Source organism: Falco peregrinus, chromosome 4 (genome assembly GCF_023634155.1).
Source record: "Falco peregrinus isolate bFalPer1 chromosome 4, bFalPer1.pri, whole genome shotgun sequence".
NCBI classification, from domain to species: Eukaryota; Metazoa; Chordata; class Aves; order Falconiformes; family Falconidae; genus Falco; species Falco peregrinus.
In genome coordinates, this window is record NC_073724.1 from 79,717,102 (window position 1) to 79,740,943 (window position 23,842).

A 23,842-nucleotide genomic window follows, 5' to 3' on the forward strand; every position below is an offset into this window, starting at 1 on the left:
TCTTATGTACCAGAAGTTTCAACTGAAACTCAAAAGACATTTTGTGTTCATCTTTTCCTATAATAACCTAGAATATGTTCTTTGCCTCACTGACATATGTCAAAAGTGTTTGCAAGGAAACACGAAGATAAGGAACTATGAAAACCTAAGTAAACCGAATTGTTTCATTCCTTCACTTAAAGCTCAGAAAACAATTTATTAATTAACTCTACATAGTGACAATGGCTGCTTCTTCAGTGTAGCTTTTTTGGGGGTAGTAGCTCTTGTTTACTGGATGTCGACAAAAGAATTGTGAATGTGATATGAACTAAGAAAATCAAGATAGTTTTCCAGATTTCATTTTATGAGAGAGAGGTGTTCATACATTTCCATACATGAAAAATCAGGTATACATACAAAAATGAACACATCTCTTGCAAAAATTATTTACTAATATATGAAAGCATCAAGTAATGTTGAAAAGCATATCAAGGCTTATACATGAAATAATGAAGAGTTGAGATTTCAATTATTTAAAAAATATTCAAGACTATTTATTTCAGCTATCGACATAACTGAAATAATAAAGTATCAATAACAAATAACCTGAAATGTTTTCTACTTTTTTCCCTTATAATTGCTTGCTAGTTTGTACTGGAAAGGTAATAAAAAAACCTGAATCACTTTCTTTAGTGATACTGTAATATATTAATTGAGTGAACTCCAATATATATTCAGAAAAACAATTTTGTTGGAATATATTGTCATTAATACTTATCTCTGTAAAAGAAGTAAAGCTAGAGAATCTAACCTGTCAAATGTTCGTATCAAATGATAACTAAAATATTAATGCAGACTGTAAAATATCTAAGATTTGTAATATGGCAAGGAAATTATGTAATTCTCCTCAGATCAGAATACTTCTGAATTGGCCTAATCACTTAAGAGGTGTTAAATACAGAACAGATAGCATACTGTCTATCAATGCATTCATTGATGAAAACTATTTACATCTTTTAGAGATTGTAACTAGACATTAAATAACTGGGATTCGCTATAGATGGTTTCATATCTATTGTCATAAGAGATGCATTTCTAAAGTCTCTGAAATGATTAAAGTTTTACCTGTCTATTCTAGATGAAGATTTTTCAGGCTTTTCTCCCTGCTGCTCTCCCAAGCAGCACATATTCACTCAGATCAGTTCCTGGATAAAAATGAACTGTCTCTTCTGTTTGCTTTAGAATGTTTTTTGTCTTTTTTAATCACTGAACACTGACAGCAAAATTGAGGCACTAGAGAGTTTGCAGTCCAGCTGTTATGGCATGAATCAATATTTAAAATGCACAGTGGCAATTTTTCTTCCTTTGAAAGTAGGACTTTGTGTCCTGAATCTCTTGTTGTAAAATTCAGAACTTCATCAGTGTTGAACACAAACCCTAACATCGTTTGTATCCAGAAGCACTACTTCAGTGATAAACTAAATAGAACAGTAATATATTTCTGTGATAAAGTAAATAAAACAGTAATACAATTGTTAAATAATGTTTGACTTTGTGTTTCTCTGGAGGAATTTTCAAGCTATAGTGTTTTATGAATGAGCAGTTAAAGCATTCCAGCTTGAGGGAAAGAATTTCTTTATTTCTTGATTTCACAAAGAGTTAGTGTAACAGACTTTTCATAGCTTATGAGTGTATGGGTAAAGCTGGCCAATGCAAAGAGTAACTGGAGGAAAATATGATCTTTTCCATCATCTACCTAGGGGAAAAAAAATCTTTTTCTAAGATACTACTTTATAAGGTACAGGTGGATTGCAGGCATTCTGTGTATCATCTTACTGCTGGCAACTTTTCATGCATAGGGATTTATGAGCTAGCAGGTGATGATATGCAGTTTTGCCCCCATATCCCTCTACCTGTCACCATAAAGCTTTTAATTCTGTAATTATGTCCCAGATGCAGTGTACTTCGTGACACCCCTCCCAAGTGGGCAGATGTTCCTAAGCAGATCTCTCTGTTGTGAAGGAGACTCCCTTGGGTTTAGCACTGTCAGACTGCATTAAGAGCAGATATAAAAGGTAAGAAGCAGATGCGTAGTGCGATTTCTGTTTGACACACTGTCCCTCTACCCAATGTCTTCTACTGGTGCAGCAACACTGAGCCAACAGGCTAATGAACGGAGCCTGCAGAATTAATTGTTAACCTGTAACCTCACCCAGGCTGCGCACAGTCTAAGCCTGTATTCCTGTACTGATTCACGCTCTTGTGTTTACTGCTGCCACACTTGTTTTGCTTTATTTTGCTGTCAGGGCTGCACAGCGGTCTCAGAACCAAAATACCAAGGTGAGAAGACCCGCACGGGAGCGAGGGAAGGAGGAGGCCATGAGAGGCAGTTAGTGACCTGCCAACTTACTTGCAGGAGGCTGACTGAGGCATCTCTTTTTCCCTCGTCTCTTCGCCCTGACGGCCCCAGCGCACAGCTGCGTCACAGGCAGGGGGTGGGTGGGGGTGGGGTCGCTGAAAGGCGCTGAGATAGATAGAAAATTGTAGACCGAGGACCTTGACAGCCTCCCAGCCGTGATCCCCCCCCCCCGCCCCGGGCAGTGTATATAAAAGAGCCTCGCTTTCTCTCTGTGCCAGCTCTTGGGCTTTGCCATCCCAGATAACTGCAGGCATGGGACTCCCCTGAGAAATGGGCTGGGAAGGGGAAAAGCGGAGAGGGGCTTCCAGGTGACTTCTTCCTCTCTGGCTGCACTCGGTCACGGAGCTGTAGGAGACGGAGGAAGAGCCGCTTGGCTCTCGCCGTGGCTGCTGCCGCCGCCGGTTCTCTCCTGGCTGTGGCTCCGCTCGCTCCCCCGTTAATCAGATTAGCACGTCTTCGCAGCCTGCCTCACCCGCTCTTCCCTCTCAAGTGCCAGTCTCCCCTGAGAGGTGTCTCTCATTTCTGCCTCTCTCTCCTCCCCTTTCCTCTGATCACCGTGCAATTCTCGTCAGGTCTGGGCATCTCTCGCTCTCTCCTTCTCCCTTCCCTGCCGGGTGTCTTTACCTCCTCTCAGCTCTCTGCATCACTCCATCCATCCTCTCTCTCTCCCTCTGCACTGGTGTGTGCGCGCATCTCTCTCCTCCTGGCGGCGACCACCCCTCGCCCTACAGGCGCGGCGCTGTCCGGAGGAACCGCCGCCGCCGCTGCCGGGAGCGGGGCCGCCCCGCGCTGCCGCCGCCGCCACCCGGCCCTGCCTGGCCGCCGTGAGTCCCGCCTCAGCCCGCGCCCGTCCCCCGCCCGCCGCGGCAGCATGTCCGGCTCCGGCAGGAAAGACTTCGACGTGAAGCACATCCTGCGCCTCCGCTGGAAACTGTTCAGCCACCCCTCGCCGGCGGGCGGCCCGGCGGGGGGCGGCTGCCTGTCGCCCGACAGCAGCTTCGAGCACTGGGGCCCCAGCCAGAGCCGCCTGCTGAAGAGCCAGGAGAGAGGCAACAGCGCCTTCTGGAAGAAATCCGCCTCCTCCGCCGCCTCCTCGGCGGCCACCACGGCCAGCCCGCCCAACGGGACGCTGCTGCCTGCCGGCGGCCGGCCGGCCGGGGGGCACGGGCTGGGGCACGGGCACGGGCCGGGGCCGCCGCCGCCCCGCACCGTCTTCTACGTGGAGTCCCTGGAGGAGGAGGAGGAGGCGGAGGCGGTGCCCGGCGGGATGGAGGTGGCCCGGGAGCCCGAAAAGCCCTTGGCGCCGCCGGAGCAGGAGGAGGCTCCGGGGGGCTGCGCGGATGGAGGCAGCCGGGCAACAGGTGACGGCAGCGGGCACAGGTAGGGAAGCGCGGCGAGGGCCGGGGGGGCGCGGGGCGCCATCGCCTCCAGGCTGTGGGGGCGGGCTGCCGGGAGTGACGGGGGTGGGGACGCAGGTGGGCACGCAGGTGGGCGAGTGCGCGGGCGTCCTTGCGGAGGAAAGGTGGGGCCTGGGGGCGGGAGGGCTCCTCGTTGGAAATGGCAGGTTTGGGGGCGGAGGGGCGCCCGCTGCGCGGGAAGGGCGGCGGCGGCTGCCCGAGGGTTCCGGGCGAGACGGGCCAGCCTCGGGGTGCTGCGGGCAGAGGGTGCTGCCCCTGCCCCTGCCCTGCCCGCGGGGCTGGCCCGGGCACAAGCTCCCCTCAAACGCCGGTGCTCCGCGCTGCGGATCGTCGCACCCAACTTTCTCAGAAGTTGATTAAAATGCTGGCGGGAGGTGATGTTGTTCCGAGTGCTGGGATGCCAGGTGGAAGCTCAAAAGTAGAAACATCCGCTTTGTTGGAACTCGGCGACTAAATCGTGTCACAGCCTACCTCAGAGAAAAACAGGAATTTGTTTTAGGAGTCATGATACCCGAGATGTGAGAACAAGCTTGTGTTTTGTGTGAAACTTCTGTTAATGTTGAATTGCTTTTCCCTCTCAGTCCCTGTCCCCCCAGCACAAACAGGTTGCAGTCACTAGAAGAAGGAAATGTAGCTAACATAAAGCTACGGTGATACAGATAAATCTTGAGTATAAACCCCTTCATTGGTTTAATTCTCTTTGCCCCCACGTCCACATGTAATTTTCATTTCCCACAAGGAATTTATTACTTCTTCTATGGAAAGAAATGTATAGTTCTCTTTCAAAACATTAAAAGAATGATTTGTGTTCTTCATATTAAAAGTAAAGCATGTGGTATTAAATATTTAATTAGATAAAGAGACAGCACTGTACATATGTTTGGATTAATATGGCTGCAGATAAACACTGAGTGTGTTAAGGTTTTTCAGAGAGACCTAAAACATATATTTTCTACTTGAAACTTTTGTCAGTTAGCATAGTTCATTTCGTAGGAGCTACATTGTTTAAACAAATGTGGAATAGCTAATGAATGACGTGGGCACATTTTTTAAGAAAAAGTGATGCTGAAGTTTTCACGAACACTGGAAGTGAATCGGAACAACAGGAAGATGCATATTTTAGGATTCAATACAAAATGTTGAGATGCACTATAAAGACAAGTAAAATAAAATTATCCCTTCAAGTTTTCTGAACTGAAGAGGTTAAAAACTGGTAGAAATACCACCTCATTCTATATTAGGTATTTTATATTAGGTGCGTCACAGATCTGAGAAACTTCAGAGATCAGCATACTGAAAGAAGCTTGATTTGTCCATAAAAGTTGACTTGCTAGAATTAACTTCCTTGTCACATATGTACTCAGTGATAATATATATCTGTTCTATTCTTACTGCACTTGGGTTCTTCATTCACTGCTCCTGAAACAATACATCTAGTCATCAGTAGCTGCTTAGTCTTGTTGAAGGAATATGCTAAAATTTGTTCAGATTTAAAATAACTTTGGCAGGGAGATACCATTTTATTGTTAATGAAAATGCCACCTTTTGAGCTATGAAAATGTTTAAGATGGTTTTAGAGTCTGAGACTTTCTCTTTTTCCATGTAAGAACCTTTCATTTACCTATGTGAATTTTGAATGCTATGGCAAGAAGTGGTCAAGTGTTGCAAAAATGGTAGTCCTGCGCTTGAAAATTCTGTGACCCAACAGAATTCTAATCCTCTGACAAGTTATGTTTCTCTCCTTCTGTAGAAATTAAGCTTTTATAAATGGTGCCAACTTCATTACTTCATTAGGAGTACAGGATATGTAAACTGCTGTTCAGTCCTGAACAATAAATACTACCAAATACATAAAAAAGACAACTGTGGAACTTCCACCAAGCCTTTAAGCATACACCTGGATGTTTGGTACAATGAGTATAAAATTGTTAACTCCTGGCTCGGCTTAGTAGTTTGTCCTATACATATTTAGCAACTACTTTAATAATTTATGACTGTTCGGAAAGCACTAGTTTAGTTTTGTGAAAGCAGTGAGAATTCAACATTTGGATATGTTCCAATATAGACCATAACCACAGTATTTCTGATATTGTGAACAGGAGGTCTCTGAATATTAGCTAGGAACCCAATGGCAGGACATAATGTGAGGAGCAGATTGACAAGGTGGCTTTGGTTTTATGCTTGAGATTAATAAATTTGTTGTTATTTTTACTCTTCATTTGTATGTGCAAGTAGTGAAGATTGCACTTTTTTCCCCCCCTCTTTCTTTTGTCTTCTACTTAGGACCCTTGTATCCCCAAAAGAGTTTTGTTTTGGTTTGGTTTACTTTGTTTTCGTGGTTGCTCCCCTCTGCTTCATTCATGAATTCTGTACTGGAAGTCTTTTGCAGCCCGTCTCATGTGCAGAGTTCCTGGTTTTGGCTGGTGGTGGATTTGCAGTTACTCTGTTTTCACATATAAGTTAAATGCTTAGCTGAATGATCTTGAATTCTTAATTTTTCATTGAGTATTCTGTTAGATACTATGAAATGTATTTAATAAGAGAGCATGGTTGGGTAATAACAAGTACATTCTACTTTATTGATTTTTGTAAGCTTCTAAAGAACAACCTGTCATGTTAATTGTACAGGTACTTATACGCATAAGTAAGGTTATGTGGATAGTCCCATTGGCATTAAGAAGACTAAAGGGTTAGACTTCATGCTTGATATATAATACTGACAATTGTTCTACATTGCATGTTGTATTGTAAAAAACAAACAAAAAATTTTTTACAGTTAACAGTTAGTGTTAAAATGCTATTTGATCGCTTGAAATTGCTTGAAAACTTGCACCAGATTGTTTTAGAGCTTGCATGAAAAATTTGGCAATAACTGCAGTAGATATTTAAATGTAGGTCCTATGTTGATCTTAATTTTATAATAATATCTAAATAATGAATTTACAATTAAGATCTATAAATCAGTTATAAATCACTTGGAAAATACCAGTGCTAAGATTTTCTATATAGTCGTCAGTTTCTATGAGTTTATAGTGGGAATTGTGCATGATCATGATAGCTTTTTTCATGTGACATGTTTATCAATTCTCAACATAAATGGTATTCAAATAATAAGCAAAGAGTCAGTACTTTCTTTCCATTTTCTTCACGTAATGGTGGCATGCTTTACTTGGTTTACACTGTCAAAATCTTATAAAGACATAATTGGTCATAAGCCCTCAGTGCTGTTCACCGCTACAGTTGGTACATGCCTCACAAGCTAGTCATGGGTTTGTCTTTACAACAGCCCTATTTCACAATGGAGGGGTAAAACAGAAGGTGAGACAAAAGTGAAGAGTAGAATTGCTGGTTTCAGAGCACATAGCATTTTTCATCTGCTATTTCCGGTGTTCTCAGTTGCACCCATAAATGATGATCCCTTTTGCAAACCAGTCTGAGACTCTGGCTGTGTGCAAGAAGAATGAGGAAGACAGGATTCAATTAACACTTTGTGGAAGAGACAGCTCCGAGAAGGGGATGCTAGATATGCCTAATGCACAGAAAGCAAGCACTGACAGTGCAGAAGTCTCTTTTAAAACTTAGAAGTATTTGAAGATACAGAGAAGTATTTGAAGATACAGCTTCTGAAAGATGGCAAGTCCTCCGACCATTAGATACTGTATAGTAGTGTTCTGTAAAGCCAGAAGTGAAAGTACTGAGTACTGTGCCCTCCTCACACGGCAGAGTTGCACACTCTTATCTTGGTTTGCTAGAAAAAGTAATGAGGAAAGAGCGTTTTCCACTGTTTCTGTTGAACCTGTCTCTGGGAAGTAAAAAAATCAGTATTAACTGGAATCCAAATGGTTAAAAAGTGAGAGCATAATTTTGTAATTCAAACATTAACTGAGAAATTTTGTTTACAAGTCTCTGTGCTCAAAACTATTTATTTAAATTAAATCATTATTTTATAAGGAACAATGATAATGATTAGGGTAGAATCAGGAACATAAAAATGTGTATTTTTAAACTATTGGATCAAAGCTGTTGGGTATGCATTTCTTTCCTATTTTTCTGTTCTCATCCCACAAATCTGGCTTTTTGATGCTTTTGCCCATTGGTCTCTCCTACTTTCAAGTCTTCCTCCTTTTCTCTTAGCGACATACCAACTTGTGGTTAGCATGCTGATAAAGAAAGTTAAGAGTTTGAAACTTGTCAGGATGAGCAAGTATTTCAGTGCAGCATTCTAATTTAATAAGAAAATATTTTGATCATTTTAGAAAATGTAGATAAAATTGTCATCAAAATTTACAGCTTAAGTACTTGATGTACTGTTGTATATATATCTAATCTCAAGAGAGGATTCTGGGTTCTGGTTTCTAAGTAAATGTAGTTTCCCCATTTACAGCTTTGACCTCAGTACCTGAGTTTACAAAAAGAGGGGAATCAAGACACCTTCCTGTGTCTGTCTGTCCTGTGAGCTCTCGTACCTTTAAGTATTTTATCAACTGAACATGGCTATGGCCTTTCTGAGGTTCTATCCCCTTGGTATTATTTAGATATCAAAATATGAACTGTAGATACTGATGAGATAGCCAGATCCTAAAATTAGATACTATAGATTAGCAGCTTTTCCATTGACTTGGTTATCTCATGTAGGCTGCTCTGTTAGGAATGTAATTGAATGCTAGGGGTGGAATATGGATCACACAACTCTTCATTTCTAGGTTATGGAATCAGAAGAGAGTAATTTGTTTGTCTTTACCATGAACTGGCTTTTCAACTCAATTATTAAACTTTGAAAAAATGGTTGTATAAGTTTTATGCTGTTATACTTACACTTTTGACTTTCACAGCAAAAGAGGCAGAGTTCGTACACAACGCAGACCACAGACCTTTCTCCTCCAAAGTTCTGATTAATTCTCAGAGGGGTATATCTCTGTGTATGGGCTGCAAAATAATCTGGTGATAAAAATAGTGCATGATTATACAGCTAAAGACTGTGCTGATGGAATTATATTAAAGGAAAATCTAGATCCAGAATTTCCTAACTGTGAGTCTCTGGCTGTGTTGCTTCTAGAACAGTATTTCTAAAGTGGGTTGTTTAGCAGGTGGGTTTTTTTAAACAAAGGAAACAGAATAACATGTCAGTTCACGTGCTGTCGTTTCTTTTGTCCGCCACTTGGATGCAGGAGTGAAACTTGAGGATTCACTATATATCCCACTGCCACTTGGAACTGGTAGAATAACTGCTAGCACAAGGAAGTTCATACTTTTTGTGTGGATAGTTACAATGGTGATTGCATACACTCTGCAGAAAGATTGGGGAATATGACAGCTGAAGGGATATCAAGTCAGTCTTCTGCTGCATTTGAGATCCTAGATTCCTTTTGTTCCACCCTCTTTAAACTCTTTTTGTCTTAATTATGTGTTCTTCTTCTGGATCTTATTCTAACTTCTTTTTTTCCCCTCCTTTTCACAGTCTCAAACTATTCTTGACTGCTTTACTGAAATCCTAGGTTCCTTACCCAGACAGCGTTAGTTGATTTCACTGTCTTCTCTTATGATCAACCTCTTTGCCTTACTTGCCAGGTTACTTTAATGCAGAACTGTCCATTCTTTTCTGTATCTTGTCCTAAATACTTCAACAAGACAAGTTCAGTTGTTCCCTAGTTCCTTAACAGGTTGTCAGACCTCTCATTCTTCTGTTTCTCTGTCACTGTTTCCTAATCTTTGAATTTCAGTATCCTTTACTCTTTCCTCCAGCTGCTTTGTCAGTTTTAATGGAATCCTGATAGAATTCCCATTCCTATGTTTCCTCCCCAGCTCCCACTTTTTCTTGTGTTTCTCTGACCTGTTTCCTTAACTGCTGCCAAGTTGATGGTACCATTTGCTACGTTTATGGGTCAGTAAGACACCTAAGTTTGAGTAATCCATTTTGTCAGTGATGGGGATTTTTCTTATCTCTTTCTGAGATGCACATTTTAGAATAAGGTGAATTGTCTTCCAGACATGCCTATTTCTCTTCATTGAGTGTAACAGTCATCTAAAGTGGCTTGTTCAGATTTAAATGTGCTATTTAAATGTTTAATGTTCAATTAAATTTGAGGAAATTAACATCATTTGAAGTCTGCATTGCAAATGCAAACTGTTCTGAAAGGATATAACCAAGTAAATCTTGGTAGCTTTTCATAGCGTTAGTAAGGAGTGTGTCTTTCATCCCAATAAATGTAAAGGTGCTGCTCTGAAACATGGGCCCACTAAACCCACCAGAAAGCAAGACTTGACAGTTATTTTTGTTGTGGTTATCATTATCCATGCACATTAAATACTGGCTAAACCAATATTTTTTTTCCCCTCTGGGCTTATTTTTAGAAATGCTTGCACTGTTTTGCCAGAATATTTCCAAAAGATGCAACATGAAGAAAAGATTTGGCAGTGAAAATATCAGCTGCACAGAGTGGCTAAGTCAGAAAAATACCTCTGAAACTACGGTTGTCTTAAGGGTAACATCAAACAACATTAGAAAAAGGAAATGCTGTTCAGCCTTTCCATAGTAAAAGGGAAAGAACATACAGAGAAGAGTAGTTATGGACATATATAGGTCTATGTGTGCACACAGACATCTAGATCTGTATCACCTGTGTTTCTTTATATAAACATCCTAATACATACATATATATAAAGTGCATATATTTATAATTATTTTTAATATTTATGCATATACACATATTTTTAATCTTTATATTCATACACAGTTACTAACTTGTAGTTGATTCACTTACGCTATTTTTGTGAGCGGTGAAGTTCACGTAAATAGTGTGCATGGAAAAAAATCAGAGCATATTGGAAGCTGTGCTAAATTTGTAAGAGTTGTGCTGCTACATATAGGTTAGCATATTCTTAACACGTGACCATTGCTTTCTAATAGCTACTTCTTATCCTTGTGACACATTTTTTTTATATCCTGTTGCAGGTTGCTTAAGAGATTGCTCTTTCCTTTTATATATCAAACTTGCATTTTAGGTGAAAACTGCTCCTTAAATATTATGCTATGATGCTTTGGCAGAATTTCCTAGTATACAAATTTCCTGGTGTTTTTAGAATACAGGATTCATGACCTCAAATAAACTATTTGCACTAGGGAAATTCCTACATGTGTGCTATTAAAAGCATCAGAAAGCAAATCTGTTCTGTAAAAAGTTGAGAACTGCTGTAGCTTCCATGGATAGATAAGTAACTGTGTGGTCATGCCTAGTAATACTGACACAACCACCAGCAGCTCCTGCTCCGCCCCCCCCCCCAGCCCCAGCCCCCAAACCTAAACTTTACCAAAAATAAAAATTCAGCAGTGCCTAAAATTTCTGATTTTTATTTCAAAAAGTCATACCTTACCAATAATATAAGCCAAACAAAAATCCAAAATATTAAAATATTACCAATTTTGTAATAGTTTTACTAAAGATTATAATTTTTAAAGAAGTTTTCCCATTAATCTTTTCAATCTTTTATTTAAAAAGAAAATGTTAATTTTAACTGTGCTAACAGATTAAAATGTCATAATTTACAATTTGAAAATACTCTTTCATGTATTACAAAATTGAAATGAAATTACTTAGCTGCAGAATAAACAAAGAAATGTAAGTTTATTCAAAGTTACTGTTAAGGTTTATCTGGAAATTTCAATACATGCTTTCAATTTTATGTCAGATTGTTCTTTCCTGTAGCTTTCGTTTCTTTTATCAACTACAAGAAATACTGTATTATCTGCAATGTATATGACTCTAATTCCATGTCTTCTATTTCCAACTTAAATCTTGAGTGTTGGTACTGGCAATGCTGAGGATTACTGTAAGTTTAGACCAGTAGTCATAAAGATACATATTCAGAGCATCACAGATCATTATCACATGTGGTCTGCTTTTCCAAACCACATTTCTAATCATACCTCCTATTCCTTCAGTCCTTTACTGTGTATCTCCCTGCCATATTTTGGCGGTGTCACTTATACCTTTTATAGCAGTAAGGATCCAGAATCCATCCTTTCACTTACCTAGGCACATGTCATTTCTAGATTTCCATTTTCACTACTTCATGTGGAGTTTGATCTGTCCTACTTGACTGAGCTGGGTTGATGTGTCTGGAGGCTTTAAAGTTAAAGATTTATGCATGTCCTAGGAGTAACTCACAGAAATCACAAGACAGTCATCCTAGCCTAGTGTCTGTACAGAAACTGCTTTTACTTCAGACCAAAGACATCAATTTACAGGAGTTCATGATAGTGATATTTTTCACATGAAAAATACTGACTTTAATTAATGAAAAAAAAAAAAAAGGAAAAGGATGAGCACAAATATTTAATACTCAGAAACAAACCAACATAATTGTGCACAGAGGATGAAGGCTTAGTTCAGCATGGTGTGTATTCCACAGTTTGGAATTATTTGCTTTAACTTGTATTAAAATTGAATGTTAGAAATGAAATATGTAAAATTAGATCTAGGAGATTTGATCTTTTGGCCTTTGGCATTGTTTCAACATTTGCCATTATCTCAAAATGAGTTTGAAAGATGGAAATGTCTGTTTCAAAAATAAAAAAAATAATTCTTGACTCTAAACCAAGAATCTTTACCACACTAAATTGATTGAATTTAAGGCACTTACTTTCTTCTTGTCTAGTACATGGCTGGGCTCACTCTGTGGAACACATTACTTGCCATTCAATCTTTTTTGAACTGTATTAGGCAAATTTTCTGGTTTACTGTGTCCTATCAACATTAAAATGTTCAACCTTTTATAACAGTTGGATTTGCCTGTCATCTGTTTTTATCCTTCCTCCCACTCTAAACATATGGAAAACCCAACATTATTTTGACCTTATGGTACTTTTTTTGCTGCTATTTTAGTGTTGCTTTGTGCGAAGCTCAAAGAGGAACCCAAACCCAAATGAAATGAAAGACCACAAAAGATCCTTCCATCTGAACGGGTATAATCACACATTTACACCCTCTTTGCTGAATGTAATTCTAGGACTGAATCTATTTAGACTCCTAATTCTTTCTAGCAATTCTTAAACTGTGTGATTCATACCTATAAATAGAGTGTAGGAATAAAGAGAATAAATACAGGATGCATACCTAATACATAGTTTTCCTGTGCTGTGCGGTTTTGTTGAAACTTATCTCCTCCCACAATAGCTTAGCTTAGCAGTGAAGAAGTTCTTTCAGGGCATAGAAGTTGTCTTACGTTTCTTGGGCAAATGTTGTAAATATGGAGAAAACCTGCAAAAAGAACAGTGTATTTGTGTTTGCAAGAATGTGGCACTTTAGATGGACACTCTACTTTCTGTCCTTAGACTTCTGGCTGCCTATGGAGACATAAGTTCTTTTTATGTTTTAGACAGGAGATAGGTACATAACTAATCCAGGCCTTCAGGCTGACCTGGTTCACCACTTTTTCCTCAAATTTCTTGTTATTTCTTTACCTATAAATTGGAATATGGAATAATATTAGTATACATCCATTCATTATTAATCTATACATGCACTGTTATGTTTTTATGCATGCAGTTGACTTATGATAATTTATCAATGTCTGAAATACTATTTTTATAAAATTATTTTCCACATAATTTTGTAGTACTAATCATCATGCTAAATATACACCCTCTCTGTAATGTCTGATGGCTCTATTTATGTAAGTTGATATTTTTGGTCAGTTCTTTTGTCATAATTTTTATTATTAAGTTATCCACAATGACAAACTACTTTTTATATCATTTATCTGAAGTTCAAATATAATTTGACAAATTATACTTTTGTCAAAAATGCTCCAAAATAAATTAAAAATCTACCCTAATGTAGCAATAGTAAGCTGAACTTCAAAATATCTAAGACTCAAAACAAGGAAGGAGGTAGGAGTAAGAAGGGAGAGAGCAGTAAAGAGTGGAATAAACAATTCTTAATATTTTTCAGTTAGTGGGAACAATTTTGTAAAATCTTTTTAGTCTTCTTTTGACAGCCACAAGGACTTCAAATTAGTGCCACATTTTGGAAGACTTTTATAGATACAATAATCTTCAGTAAATAATTTTTTGTTAATCAACAATGTCTTCACCAACAAATTTGATTCTAATTAATCCTCCTGAATTGAGTTTTGCATATCTTGACTTTTGTTATTTAGAAGATTAATGACTTTTGTTAGAAAATGTAGTAGTCTTTGAGAGGATTGAAATTTAGATGAAAGTGAATGCTTCTGTACACTGTTCATCTGAGGTGGAAATGGAGTTTATGGAAACTATTATAAAAGGGGTGCAAGAGGAAAGCCATGTTCACATGCAAAATTAGGAACTGTAATTGTATCGGTTGGAATTCGTGTGTTTCTTTTGGCCCCAGTGCTTTCATTGTAGTCACTAATGACTATATAATGAAGTAAAGCATATGTTTCTTATAAAAAAGATGAAAAGAGTATTAGAGGATTCAGCAGTGTGTTACAACAGAGAATTAGAATGCAAAATAGTCTTGAAAAACCAGAGATATCCTCTGAAAAAATGAATATGGAATAGTTCAACTTGCTATCCTGTCACAAGAATTGGCAGCAGAGATACCCAGTGGGATCAAATGTCTAGATAGCAGTTTTACAGAAGTTTTGCAGTTAGTAAACAGCAAGTAAAATGAGTCAACAATGTCACGCTGCTGCTAAAATGTAATAATAGGAATCTATAAACAGATACACAGACTGCAAAACAACTCGGTTCCTCTTCTCTGACCAGTTTTCGTAAAGCCTCAGCAATACTCTGTTGTACAGGACAGGCAAGAAATGTAGGGATTGTTGGAGAAATTCCAGGCAAAAAGTCACCAGAATTTTAGGAAGCATGTACCAAAAAAAGATTACCGTAGGAAAGAATTTTTAATTTTTTAATTTATTTTTTAAAAATTGCTAACAATATTCATTGTTACCAGGGAATGTTGGAAAGGACTTAAAGGATTTAAGTCACACATGGGATGATCAGTAAGAAAGTGATTCTACAGATACTGATGCACAGGAACAGATTTCCTGGGAGTGGTGTGGACTACTTGATACCTGGGATTAGAAAAACAGGTTAGACAAATGTCTGTCAATCGTGACATATTTAAGCATGACGGCCCTTTTGCCTTGAGGAAGGAAGTGCATTAAATAATGTCTTACAAACTATCAATCAGCAGCTTTCTATGAAAATGTTGGCTACAGTTACTGACATAGAGTTTAAAAAAACTCTTAACCTTTTGTATGGGGTTTTTGTCATCCTGTTTTTACAACTGTGGTGGGTTGACCCTGGCTGGATGCCAGGTGCCCACCAAAGTCATTCTGTCACTGCCCTTCTCAGCTGGGCAGGGGAGATAAAATATAATGAAAGGCTCAGGCATTGAGAGAAGGACAGGGAGATCACTCAGCAATTACTGTCCTGGGCAAAACAGACTTGTCTTGGGGAAAATTAATTTAATCTATTACCATTCAAATAAAAAAAACCACCTTCTCCCCACCCCTCCCTTCTTCCCAGGTTGAACTTAATTACTCATTTCTCTGTCTCCTCCCTCCCGGTGGTGCAGGGGGATGTGGGGAATGGGGGCTGTGGTGAGTTGATAACACAGTTGTTTCTGCTGCTCCTTCCTCCTCACACACTTCCTCTGTCCAGCCTGGGCTCCCTCCCACATGAGACAGTTTTCCATGAACTTCTCCAGCGTGAGTCCTTCCCACAGGCTGCAGTTCTTCACACACTGCTCCAGTGTGTGTGTCCCCCATGGGGCGCAGCCCTCCAGGGATGGAGTGCCCCATCTTGGGTCCCCTGTGGAGCCACGAGTCCTGCCAGCAAACCTGCTCCAGGGCAGGGTTCCGTTGGGTCACAGTCTCCTTCGGGCATCCACCTGCTCTGGCTTGGGGTCCTCCACAGCTGAAGGTGGGTATCGGCTCCACCATTAACCTCTGTGGGCTGCAGGGGCACAGCCTGCCTCACCATGGACTTCACCACAGGCTGAGACCAACATCTCTACTGAGTTGTTGGTCTCACATAGTCTCACTCCTCTCGCTTGCTGGTGCAGATTTTATTTTTTTTTTCCTCCTTCTTAACTTACGATCACCACCGCTACCGATCGGCCTGGTCTTGGCCAGCAGCACGCCCATCCTGGAGCCAGCCAGCGCCGGATCCACTGGACGTGGGGGAAGCCCCTGGCAATCCCCCCAGAAGCCACCCCTGCAGCCCCCCCAAAAAAACCCTTGCCATGCAAATCCACCACCATAACATTCTTTGAATATATCTTTTATAATTTGAGTACATCTCTTGACGTTTTATGGCTTCCTCATTTGATTTGCTCTTCCAGTGGAGTACTGTGGTGTGCCCAATCTCATGACTACACATAACCAAAATTGGTCCCTAATGTTAGGCATTTAACATACACACATACTCATATCTTAAAAAGCTTAGAGTTTAATGAAGTTATACAAACTGGAAGTAAATTCCAGTGCTACGTCTGTTTTTTAAAGACGGAATACTGGAACAAAAATAACTGAGTTACATAGGGAAATTTATAAACTGAAACTAGCTGTTTCTGAGTCTCTAAAGGCAAGACCCTATATCTTCTTCAAATAAATGTCATAGTAAAATAAATTCATCCACAGTACTCATAAAAATGGAGTAAAGTATATAATCAAAACTTGTGAATTTGGTTCCTCAAACTGTAGAATTTTTATAATGTGAAATTTAGTTTGCTCCTTTTTTTGTACCATCTTCATTGATATCAAACCAATGAGCCCATTCAGTGGTATATTTCTCATTATATCATCTTAAGAAGATTGTGCAAAATGCTGTTTTTTGCTTCCAGAAACAAATAGTGAATTAGATACAAAATAAAGACTAAGACTTAAAAGTAGTTTTTTATAGTTTCCTAATACCACTAAATATGCTCTAGTACCATCTGTTTCACCACCATCTAAGTTGTTAGGTTGATTTCTCTTCAGGTGACACTGTTTTCGTGACAGGCTTCAAGCATTACTAAAGCTCAGAGTTTAAAGATATTTTTATGTGCTAGGCTCCTAATCCTGTCATAATAAGAGGGTACACAGCATTAAGAGTGTAACTCACAGAATCAAACATGGCTGTCTAATCAAGGAGATTCTTGTCTGAAGTGGCTTGTTTCTTTTGTAGTGGTGGTTGGGAATTATGTAGCAAAAAACCGGCAGAGAATAATTAAGAAGGGAAAGAATTTGCCTTGTCCTATGAACCCTCTTCTATGAGACTTCCTTCTGAAGGAGAAATTTGTTGGAAAGTTAGGTTCTGTCAAAATTTCAGTGATGAAGAACTGATACAGATGTTTCTTAAATCTTTTGCTGGAATTGAAATTAATTCCCTTGTGCATGACACAAGAGTATCTTGAAAAGACCAATGAAAAAGTTCACGATATAGGAAACTGAAAAAATAAAGAACTCCCCCCTCCTTTTTGTCTGCAGACTAATTGTTATAGTACAACAGTGGTGTATCTAGGCATAGGTTACTTTGCGAGGTAAAGTCGAATAACTTCACTGTTCAGGGGCTTGTTTTTTCTCTCTTGCCTGTTTGTGTAGTAGTCTAGACAGAGCTGCCCATGATTACTGTGCAGGAAGAAAAGCTCAAATACACTTGAGGATTTTTATTTTTATTTGATTTTTATGTAAGCATATAAAACAACAGTTTTAAAAAAACAACCACCCAACAGATAGTTTGAGCATTGTTACAAGTAGATGATAGGTGCTCTGACTAGTACTATGCAGATAACATTGTCTGCTAAAAGCTTGAAGGAAGTATGATAATTACCTAAATTAGGCAGAAAAAATGTCAATATGTATTGTTCTTATGTTAAAAGGTGAAGAATCTGCATATTTCAACATATGCGTAGTTGTATGTTTCTGTGTACCTAAACATAGATTGACAAGCTGGGAAATGAGGAACATACTAATACCCAAAGTACTGCTGCCTCTATATAAATGTCATGTTTTGATTATATGTCCCAAACTTTGCTGTCAGGGCTAAAACACTTAATAAAACTTGCACCTCTGCATGTTTGAGCTTATAGAAATGCCAAGTAAATGGGTCCCAGTTTACTTGCTGATTTGTATTTATTTTTATTGTTTATATTTCTTCATTACTTATTCCAATTTTCCCTGGCAAAAAAAAAATACCAATAATGATATTGCCTTTTTGTCTTTTCATAAAAACACTACCTTGGAGGAGACTCTGGTGGATCTCAGAAAAATATATTTCCCCTTTGCATGCAGCTGAAACTTAATTTATCCAAGATTCATTACCATTACCATTACCAGGCAATCTCTCTGTTAGAGATTGAATTCTAGCATCCTTTCAGAGTAAGCAATAGCTGTAACAACTTCTTTTCCAGTTTTGTAGGTCTTTTTCTCTTCAGGAACAGAACACTGTCTAAAAACATAAGTTAAAAAATGAACCAACCAAACAGAAACCTCATGTCATGTACAATAGACAAGTTTCAGAATATGAGAACTCAATCAAAGCTGGTCTAATGTAAAGAGAAATGATCTCTCAAAACCAGGTATCCCTCATGACTGTTTCTGTAAATTATATATTGTGTGCTTTGCCTTTGCTGTTTGGATTTTCAGAAAATCTTGTAAGGTTAGCTGCATTTTTGTGAGTTTTTCTGTACTTTTTATTCCTCTGTAATATTAGTCTTCTTTTTATAAACTTCTGGACAGAGTTGAAGTCTGGAAAATTTCCACACTGCACTGTGGAATTTTCAGAACATTATTAGGAATTGGAAACATGGCTGTAATTGGAAAACTGAAAAACAGCATAACAGAAATCTGAAGCAAGAGCTTCAGAAATAAATGTTTGACAGCTTCCAGTGTGTACTGGACAACTGTTTTAAATATTTTATTTTTTTTATTGTGGCCAACCATATGTTATTAAGTTTAAAAGCATATCTCCTGCCAAAATTTAAAACTTACGGCTCATGTTGTAATAAATGATAACAGAAAATAAAAAACTTACAAGATTATTTCTTTTATTTTTTTTTCAGTCCCTGATTTGCTTTATCTTTCAATTTACTTCTCATGCTAATTTTTATAATAATGTCTGATTTATAAGCATGTTTTTTAAATCAGTCCTTCTTATACCAGGTTCCTTTAGGCTTATATGAAAATTATTGGAAATGAAAATGTGTTAGAAGGGGGGAAAAATAGTCCCTGTGTTTACAATGTGATCATTCTATTCTAAGTCAGTTCACTGTGGAAGAAGGGTCAGCCAGAAATGTTTGGTGTTTCTTTCCTGTACACAGAAGCAGAGATGAACATGAATTTTCCATGAAAACTGTTTTGTAACAAAATAAAATACTTTTTAAAAAATAGTGGGAAGGAATGATATGACTGCATGATTTATTGATTTAAAATTAATAATTAAGAAGATTTTCAAAATTACTGAAGTGTCCTTTATGGCATTTGAACAAAAAGCCTACAGTCTCCTTTTAAAATATATTTTTAATTTGAAGATCATAATTAGATAGTTAAAAAAGCCTCAGTAAACTGTTACAGAAGCTAATACTATATGATTCGAATTTGTTGAATTGAGCTGATTAGGACTGCATTGTCAGAACCTTGGAAAATTATTCATCTCAAAATCCCATCAGGTGGTTGAAGAGATTGTTACAAGGTTAGTGGAAAAAAGAAAATACATTTTGTTATTAATTCTGAGATCACAGGTTGTGTTTTGGGGAATTTTCTCCCATATAACTGTTTTTAAAATGTGTACTTTTTTGATGATACAAGTTTTTCCCTGTTTATAGTTATCTCACTTCAGTAATCTTTTAGTTTTTAGTCTCCTAGATTTACACAGACTTGACAGATGATTGAAAAAAGGCAAGGATTTCAATAAAAATAATCAGTTTTAGATGGATAAACTTTACAGTATTCCTTGCCTTTTTAACAAATACACAAAATTAATCTTATATTAAGGTTTATCGTTTACTATCAATCAACTTCATATTTCAACCTTCGTTTCCGTTACTGCTAAGTACTCAGTAAAATGTACTATCAAAGGGGAATGAGCCATAGCAATTTTATATCAGAAATACTACTTTGGTTAAAAGCTTAATAGGGGCAAAAATAGCAGTATTATTCTTCTGCTAAGCCTTTTGTCACATGCTGTGTATTGTCCCTGCTGTATGACCTTTTAAAATGGCTTTTCATTTTAAATCTCTACATTGCATTAGAAATTAATTTCTGAGAATAAGAGAACAACTCTTAGGTATTAGAAAATTTAGAAGAAATGGCATGCAAGCAAGGGAAGGAGTATTAGGTTTTTAGTAACCCTCTTCAGACTACCATAACTTTTCCTAGTAGTATTTTTCTGTATGGGATTACCAGGTCCAAAATAATTTAACAACATTGCCAAATTTTCTTTGGTAAAACTGCAGGCGGTCAACATTGATGAAGGTTATTTTAGCCTTGTTTTTACAGTGATGTATTAGTTTACTAACGGGAGTATGATTTAATTTTATTCAATTAAAAGACATCTAGTCCAGTAGTCAACTAGCCAACCTAATGGACTCAACAGCTGAATGTAGCTTATCTAAACAAAGATGTGGCATGTGCTGCACAAGATGAGTCCTCTGTCAGTGTGATGAAAGTACTACATGCATTAGTTGAACAAGTGAAACAGTCCAACTGAAATGGTTTTTATATGGTCCAAATCACAGAATCATAGAATCATTTAGGTTGGAAAAGACCTTTGAGATCATCAAGTATAACCATGAACCTGGAACCGCCAAGTCCATCACTAAAACATGACCCTGAGCACCGCATAGTTCCAATGTTTGACCACCCTTTCAGTGAGGAATAAAGATAGCTTGAAATGGTTATGCAAGTGCTAAAATGTCTGACACTCAACTATTTGGATGAAACTTGGTTGCTAGTATTCAAACAGTACTACTGTTAATCTGCTGTAGATGTACCACACAATTAAAGATGTCAAGGTAAGTTTATGAAATAACAGTATGTGAACATAATACTTGAACCACTGAACATTTGTGTCTGAATGCCTGCAGATCAGATTTTATACCATGTCAGTATGGTTTTGTGTTGTACTTCTTGCATCCCATTTTTTTCTGATTATTGTATCAGAAAAAAAAAGTTTATATATATTTGGATAAGTACCTAAAATAATTTTGTTCCTACAAGTTTTGTGACATACTGTCACCAATGTACTTTGTGACAGGATAGCATATATCTCTGAAAAGTTAACAGAAAATCTTGTTCTAAACCAACCCAAAGAACAAAAATGCATAAGTAAACAAGCCTCACTAGTTCTGGTGCTCACAGAATTGTATGTTTAATTTTACTACAATGTGATTTTTTTCTGTATGTAGAAGAGTTTTAACTTCAAGTTAAAATGTTAACAGCCAAGTCTTGGTTAAAAACGAACCTCTCGCTGGTGATTGTTAGGACTCTACTCTTCTAATTTGTAATTGGCTCTAAATCACTGTAATGATATTTTAACTGAAAAAAAGTAGTACTGAGAAGGTGCAAAACAAAACAACTGAAGAAACAGTTGTAAGGAGAACTTGAACTGCTACTGTCACCATGGCAGTTTAATTAATTTTACTTTACAGCTACATCAGTTTAGGAGCATTTGCAGGGACAGTTATTGTGTGTCAGCTGAGAAACGGTAATATCTTAAGATAGGTCAGCTTGTTCACTTGCTACCATCTGCCTGTATCCTAAGACTGAAAGTTCTAAATATTCAGAGTTTCACTTTATTCAGTAAAATAGAGGAATGAATGATGTTAGCTGTCGTATTATCCAGTACTCTTGATTTACTTCTAGGTTAGTATCCACGGACCTGCAAAGTGATGTGAAAGGAGTTGGGCTTGGATGTGAGAGATAATTCACTTTGCTCCAAAACTTGTGAAGGGCTCTACATTAGTGATCTAGAATTAAACCAGGATTGTCTGCAGAGCTGCTTAGAAGAGTCTCAGGTCTGAAGCAGAATTTTCATTTTGATAAGAGAAACTGAAATCTTCAGTGTGGTAGGAAGAGGCATTTTTAGGTTCTCATATTACAAGGGAAGCAGGATCACAAGTCTCGAGTGAGAAGATTTTCATTGAGATATAGTATCTCAATTGATTTTATCCATTTACATTTAGATTACTTATTTTGGTGTGTCGTTCAATGCTCTCTAGCCAACAGAGAGAAATACGTACTTTAAGCCACGTTTCAGATGACATTTATCAGATGTCTACAGTAATATGGAATGAATCATGCTTCAGAAGTCCTTAGATATGTATTGTGCCCATCCTGTGTCTCCATAATGGTTCTCTATGTATAGAATAATGTAGAATAGACTGGGGCAAGACAGTATCTGAATTTTACCCTTCTAATGTGCTTCCATTACTGGGAAGGCAGCCCAAGCCTCATCAGTTTAACCTAAAGTGATGGAAAGAATGAATAAAAAGAGAATAAATATGCTTTTAACAGTACAAGTAAAGAATAATTTTTAACTGCTGTCTTTCATATGTAGGCATAGTTACTTGAAATTACAACTACTACTAGAAAAAGGAAGACATTAGGATAAAAATATAAATGCATTTGCAGAAAGCTGTAAGTAAAAGATAGAAAACAAGAATTGCACAGTACAGTTCTTTATAATGAAAATCCTGTAAACTACCAAAATTGCTATACAAATAAAAATTTCAGAAGGTTAAAATCTTTAAAGCTACTCTTGTAATTCAAGGTAACATTTGCAGTCCAATGCACATATTTATTTACTTATGGGGAAGTAGAAAAAAAAAATATTTTTTTTGTCACTTTTTAACATGGCCAAAACTTCTCCATTCACCTATTTGAGTTATTTTAAAACTTGCTTAAGAGCTGCATGTAAGAATTTCATATAGAGATACTGCTTGGAGATACTAGATGAACATTTCTGAATTCAAACGTGTTCAAATTGAGGCCCAATCTTACAGAGTGCCATAGCTATTGACAATTACGCTACTAATTTTGACTAAAATGTATTTGACCTTTAGTGTCCAGCAGTGCCTGATCCAGTCTGGGGGTGGGTCAAGACAAAGTAATTGGAAGTTCTGAAAGAAAGTGTGTAACAGTATAATTTTATTGAAACTCCAAGGTTATTTTCCTTTTTTTTTTTTTTTTTTTTCTGTTATGCATTTTCCAAAAATAAATTTAGCATGAGGAGAAAAAAAAAAAGACTCGGAAAAGCATCTCTGTGAAACAGCATTGCAATAAAATGTACATTTCTATCCTTTTTGGTAGGTATACTTGCTGTCTTTTAAACATATCACAAACTCAGCTCTTGTCTTAATATTTTATAAACTTAAACCTTATAAAACTTTAACTCTGGTATAAAAGTTTAATACATCAGCAGAAGATAGTTGCTGAATAAGAATGTTTTGAAAGGGATTCTTTAGCATAAAGAGGAAAGCACTGAAGTAATCTGTGAATATTTCATGTTACAAGAACCAGCTTCAATATCAGCCTTCAGTTTTTTGACAAAAAGACCATCGAAAGGTTAGTTATGACCTTTGGAAAAGGTTACTTCAGTAATACCAAACAGAGCCATATTAAATGTTTGCAAGCCTTTGTGATCTTAATATGCATGTCTCTGATGTCAATTAAAAATATGATCGCTGAGGGATAAGTGCATTTTGAAATAAACATTGGTAAAAACTACCCCTTCCAGAATTTTTATTTTAAAGGAAAACAAATAAGGATGAAATTATTAATATATATTTCAGATGGAAGTCTTTGAATGGGAGTTAAATCATATCAGTTGAACTAGCTTTCAGTTAATTCCGACTGACTATACCATTTTACCTGGCTGCAGTGGTCCCACTAAAATTAGAAACCAAAATAATGAATGACAACAACAAAGTTCTAAGGAAGTCCACCTAAAGAATCATCTCTGAGACCAAGAGTATTTGGTCTCAGTTGGATGGGATAGCCTCATTCCACCAAGTTCTGCCAGCCACAAGTAGGCTGCTTAAAGCTATGTTTTGTGGTC

At 37.8% G+C, this 23,842-nt stretch overlaps 1 protein-coding gene across 3 annotated transcripts in view; it reads left to right on the forward strand.

The window, feature by feature from the left end:
* Nucleotides 1–3,244: 3,244 nt before the first annotated feature.
* Nucleotides 3,245–23,842, forward strand: part of KLHL1 (kelch like family member 1) — a 235,074-nt gene continuing 214,476 nt past the window's right edge. For all 3 annotated transcript variants that reach the window (XM_055802807.1, XM_055802808.1, XM_055802809.1), the window contains exon 1: nt 3,245–3,778. In XM_055802807.1, coding sequence (XP_055658782.1) covers nt 3,270–3,778 — 509 coding nt within the window. In that variant the 5' untranslated portion in view covers nt 3,245–3,269. The remainder of the gene's footprint in view (nt 3,779–23,842) is intronic.